Source organism: Triticum dicoccoides, chromosome 5B, assembly GCF_002162155.2.
Source record: "Triticum dicoccoides isolate Atlit2015 ecotype Zavitan chromosome 5B, WEW_v2.0, whole genome shotgun sequence".
NCBI classification, from domain to species: domain Eukaryota; kingdom Viridiplantae; phylum Streptophyta; class Magnoliopsida; order Poales; family Poaceae; genus Triticum; species Triticum dicoccoides.
In genome coordinates this window covers 714976122-714981752 of record NC_041389.1, presented here as the reverse complement: position 1 = coordinate 714981752, position 5631 = coordinate 714976122, and the positions used below count along the sequence as shown (strand labels likewise).

General features: G+C 44.2%; 1 protein-coding gene across 1 annotated transcript; it reads left to right on the top strand.

Annotated features, from left to right (window-relative positions):
* The first annotated feature begins 821 nt into the window (after positions 1–821).
* LOC119312913 (disease resistance protein PIK6-NP-like) lies at positions 822–4885 on the top strand. The gene is made up of 3 exons (XM_037588698.1): positions 822–1888; positions 2296–4329; positions 4485–4885. Exons 1-2 carry the CDS (start codon positions 1062–1064, stop codon positions 4289–4291), a joined length of 2823 nt encoding a protein of 940 aa, XP_037444595.1. The 5' UTR covers positions 822–1061; the 3' UTR covers positions 4292–4329; positions 4485–4885.
* Positions 4886–5631: the final 746 nt, after the last annotated feature.

Below are 5631 nucleotides of genomic sequence, written 5' to 3'. Positions count from 1 at the left end.
CTAGTCCAGAACACCGTCGGTCACCATTTAAGCCTTAAGATGGCCGGCAAAAAGCTTTGGCTTCTTATTAACCTGAATAACTTGTGATGGATGTGGAGCAGGGACAACAGAGAACTGACCAGATCCGAGTCTTAAGAGGACTATAACTGTAGTAGATACTTTCATAATATAAGAGTGGCGGTGTCTGGCGCTATGGTGGTGTCGACAGCTGACCTAGCAAGGTCTTTGCGTCAATACCTGCTTTGAAGATGGTTAGGTGGATGACGATGGCGGTAGCCTCGGTGAGTGTGCCGGACCGGTATGTGACCCGTTCCCGGCATGTGGCTGGGATTGAGCATCCGGCATTAGATGTTAGGCTTTGGTGCGATGTGTTTGGTATTAGCCTCGGACATTCGGCACACATGCATCAAGGGGATAGGAGAAGCGACAGGGGTCGCCTAGATGGTGGCTTCACACTTACTGATGTAATGATTTGTAAGGTCTCTAAAAATAATTAATAAAATGACTGCATACATCGTTCAGATGCAGAGGCGGGGTAAATCCTCCTTTTAAAAAAAAGGGTGTTTTGACACTATGTCACGGTAGTAACGTAAAAACACGGAGTACATACAAAGTGGCCGGCAATAATAAAAGATGCTCTCGGTTTGAGAGCTAAGGTTCTCCCTGTCGGGACTGAACAGTGAACACAGACGCGTTCTTTACTTTATTTGCTTTTACACCCTGTGCCATGTTTAACTACTAGCTTTATGCACATGCTAATCCACTACCCCTCGCAAAATTACATTTTTGAGCCATCGCATCATTAGGGCCTACGACCAGTCTTCCCTCTCGGTCCTCCCCTTCCGATCCCCATCTCCCTCCGCCGCCACTTCTCTTTCTCGCTCTCACTTCCTCCGCCTTCTCCTCCCAAATGCTTGCGATTTGTCCGCGAAAGCTTGCAGCTTGTCCCACCCAGCTCACCAATTTCTGGGTCCTCTACGCCGCTTCCCCGAACCACTCTCCAGTCTCCACTCCTCCCACCCAGCACACGCAGACGCAGTCACAAGCTAAGCTAGAGATCCATGGCGCGTGCTGTGGTGAGCGCTGTAGTAGGCCCACTGGGTCCCCTACTGGAGAAGCTCAACGCTCTCCACGCCGGCGAGTATGGCCGCATGAGGGGGGTCCGCACTCTCATCGGCTCCCTCAGATCTGAGCTCACCAGCATGCATGCTACCGTAAAAGATTACGATCCCGAGATGCTAGAAGAACAAGCCGTCGAAGTGAAGACATGGATAGCATTGCTCAGGGAGTTGGCCTATGACACCGAGTATTGCATCGACAAGTTCATTCACCAGCTCGGCAGTGACGGCCGTCATGGCGGCTTCAAGGAGTTTTTCCGCAAGGCCGCCCGTAATCTGAAGACGCTTTTGTCTCTGCGTGGAATCGCCGGTCAAATCGACCAACTCAAGGTTCGTATCAATGAAGTGAAAGACTTAAAAAATAGTTCCAAGCTAGATGATACCCTTTGTAGCACCCATAAAGCCGTGGATCCCCGTCTGGTTGACCTTTTAGCTAAGGATGTGCACCTTGTGGGTTTGGATGGTCCAAGAGACGATATTGCCAAATGGATGCTAGAAGGAAACAGCTCATCTAATAATTGCAAGGTGTTGTCTATTATTGGGTTTGGTGGGTTGGGAAAAACTGCCCTAGCGAGCGAAATCTACCGCAAGATTGAAACTCATTTTCATTTTAGGGCTTTTGTATCAGTTTCGCAAAAACCAAGTATTAAGAGTATTATCAAGGATGTGATCTACAAAGTGCCTTGTCCAGATGGATTTATAAAAGATATCGATGTTTGGGATGAAATGACATCTATTGCAAAGTTGAGAGAGCTACTACAAGATAAGAGGTATTTTTTTTGCTGAAACGTATTCTATGGCTACTTATTACTTTATTTTGTTTCATGGGGCTTATTATTTTAGTAGTGTAATTCTTGCTGCGTGTGTTATTAATTTTTCACTTGCTAACAAATAACATTAATCCCATCATGGAGGTTTGCATGATTCTAGGCGTTCTTACCATGTATGCTAAAAGCATGTCACACAATGTAATCAAATATACGCACACCGTTGTATATCTGGTTAATAAACCAGGGTGAAGCCTTACAGATGGGTAGAAGTCCATTTTGCTCTACCCAAGAATCCGATTTCGAACCATGAAGTGTATGATGTATTCTTGGAGTGTTATGACATTTTTATGTTTCCTAGTTGAATCCCTTATCATAAATGGTTTACATCATCTGCTAATATTTACCAGGTATCTCGTCATAGTTGATGACATATGGTCTAGACAAGCATGGAACACCATCAAGTGTGCTTTTCCAGAGAATAATTGTTCGAGCAGAATTATCACTACCACACGCATTGTTGAGGTAGCATTGGCATGTTGTGTTGGCCGTGAGGACCGCGTGTATGAAATGAAAGCCCTGAGTGATGTTCACTCTAAAAGTTTGTTTTTCAAAAGAATATTTGGCTCTGAAGACTGCCCTGATTCCCTGAAAGAAGTTTCAAATAAAATCCTTAAAAAATGTGGAGGCCTACCATTGGCAATTGTAAGTATATCTGGTCTTCTAGCAAACAAACCAGCTGTCAAAGAGGACTGGGAGCAGGTCAAAAGGTCAATTGGGTCTGCAATGGAAAAAACCCGGTCTCTGGAGGGAATGCGTAGCATACTATCCCTTTCGTACAATGATCTTTCACTTCCTCTCAGGGCATGCTTATTGTACCTAAGTATATTTCCTGAGGACTATGTGATTGAAAGAGAGAGACTAGTGAGACTATGGATAGCAGAAGGACTTATCTCTGAAGAGAATGGACGGAGCAGACAAGAGGTTGCCGAGAACTACTTTTACATGCTTATCAATAAAAGCATGATCTTACCAGTGGATATTGGCTATGATGGTAAGGCTCGTGCTTGTCGAGTTCATGACATGATTCTTGAACTTATTATTTCAAAATCCGCTGAAGATAATTTTACCACATTGGTAAGCACTGGGCTACATGGTTTGGTAAATCGACAAGGTTTTATTCGACGGCTATCTGTCCAGCACATTGACCAGGAGCTTGCATCTGCACTAGCAAATGAAGATCTAAGCCACGTACGATCTCTAATAGTGACAGCATCTGCAGGTTGCATCAAACTCTTGCCTAGTCTTGTTAAATTTGGAGGTTTACATGTATTGGATGTTGAAGATTGCGTTGGTTTGGAGGATTATATTATGAATGACATTGACAAATTATTTCGACTGAAGTACCTGTGTCTTAGTGGAAAGTCCATATCAGAGTTACCATCAGGGACCGTGGAGCTAGGCAATTTAGAGACCCTAGATCTGCGGAACACATCCGTGCAGGAGTTGCCAGATGGAACTTTTAAGTTCACTAAACTAGAGCACCTGCATGGTGCAGGGCAAACAAAGATACCAAACGGCCTTGGGGGTATGAGGAACTTACGGGTGATCTCAAGCTTTAATGTTTCACGGAGTGAAACAGATGCGGTGGAGGAGCTCGCGAACATGATAAATTTGGATGAACTCAAAGTATACCTCGATAGTGGAAGATCTGACAAGTGCAAGAAGCATGAAGAGCTGTTATTCTCCTTGTTATGCAAGCTAGGCACCTGCAAACTCCGATCTCTATGGATACATAAGCCTGGTGGTTCCCTTGAGTTGTTAGATTCTTGGTCCCTTCTACCATCTTCCCTTCAAATATTTCGTATCTCCGGTGACTATTGTTTCATGAATATTCCAAAGTGGACTGCACCGGCACTCACCAGTCTTGCTTACCTGGAGATCAGCTTAACTGAATTAAAGGAGGAGGATCTGCACACTCTTGGTGAACTTGCAAGCTTACTTTATCTGAAACTGTCCTTCGTAGCCGACCCAGTTGAACTGATCGAAGTCCAAGCAAGTACCGGATTTCAGTGCCTCATTAAGTTTGTCATCTACAGTGTGGCTGGGGCGCACGTTAAGTTCATGGAAGGAGCTATGCCGAAGCTTGAGAAGCTTAATTTGCGACTGCATGTGTCACTGGCAAGACATTCTGGCTTCGAATTAGGTTTTCAGCATCTTTCATCTCTCAGAGAAGCAGTATTAAGTTTTTACAGAGTGGATGTAACACCTTCCGAAATCAAGGCTGCCGCTGCTGCCATCAGGAAAGAAGCATGCATCCACCCGAACCGTCCCGCAATTGATATTTCAGAGGAATTCTATGGAAAGTATAACGAGATCGGCAGTGACGAGGAGGACTTGAGGTAGCCGAATATGGTGACACCTCATCCTATGAAATGCAAGAGGTATGTGAAGACAGATTCTATTCGTTCACTCTTTTCCATTTACAAACATTGCCTTAAGTATTGTTTTCTCCATACACATCGATTTTGTACAAAGCGAGATGCTGAAGGATTCCAAATTCACATGTTATAACTATGATTTCTTTTTTCCGGTCCAGGACACGAGGTGCGGTTGGCTAGCCTTTTGCTTGGAAAGGTCATACTGAAGGACTAACCGAAGCTAGTACTATTCAGTGTACTTCCAGATGAGAGCATTGATATGGAAGCTGAAGCACAATTACCTTCAGAAAGTGTGCTCTCAGTCGCTACTCACTACCTGTGTTGTGTTTGCTTCTTATTGTTTCCTTTATTATTACTTTTGGTAGCTGAGACTTAATCTCCAGGTGCATCTTGGATCATGTTTTTTCTTTTATTTCCAATAATTTGTGCTGAAACAGTTGGTGTGCAGTATTGACTGTATTGTGTATCATGCAGTATTTTACGACAGTACAATAATTTGTGCTGGAACAGTTGGTGTGCAGCAGCTACCTATTACAAGTTCTCTCTTTATTTTATTTTATTCTGAGTTGTAGTGTTATCAGATTGATTACTGTTGGAGTACCAGTTTATCCACTGTTGTTCTTAGAAACAACATCCATTTGTATCGACAATTCAATGGTTAATATAAAGTGGAAATGCCGTGGCGCGGTTTGCTTGGCTACACTTTGGCCCTGTGGAAGCTCTGCTATTGCACCCGCAAAAAAGAAAAAAAAAAAGCTCTGCTACTGCCCACTGGTGGCGTGGTTTGCTCGGTGACGTGTCTGCCATCGCTGCGCCGTGTCATACACTCGCTGCTGCTGTGGCTAGTTTGTTCGGCGACGTGTCAGACGTCCACTAGGCCGAGTACTGCCGTGGCGCGGATTGCTTGGCCGTACATCGGTTTACTGTAGCCGCATTTACGCTGTTTTGATACTGTTGTACACCAGCTACAGTTCTTTCCCCCTTAAAAATAACTAGCTACGTTTTTCTCTCTCGGGTGAACACTATAGCTACGCTGTTGGTTTTAACCTGGCTAGACCACACCCTCTCTTTCGGATGAGTACCACATGTGATGAGTAGTTGAATACATATCAGGCATACTCCGCACCCTCTCTTTTGAGTGAATGACCCCACGATCGAACTACTAGATTTGGTGAAATGCTACTCCCTCTACTCCTTCAATGCATTTTATTTTAGACCTGATAGTTGCTGTGTGTTGCAATATTCTACTCCCTCGGTTTCAAATTTGAACTAAATGATGACACTTTTTGGAATAGAGGGAGTAGT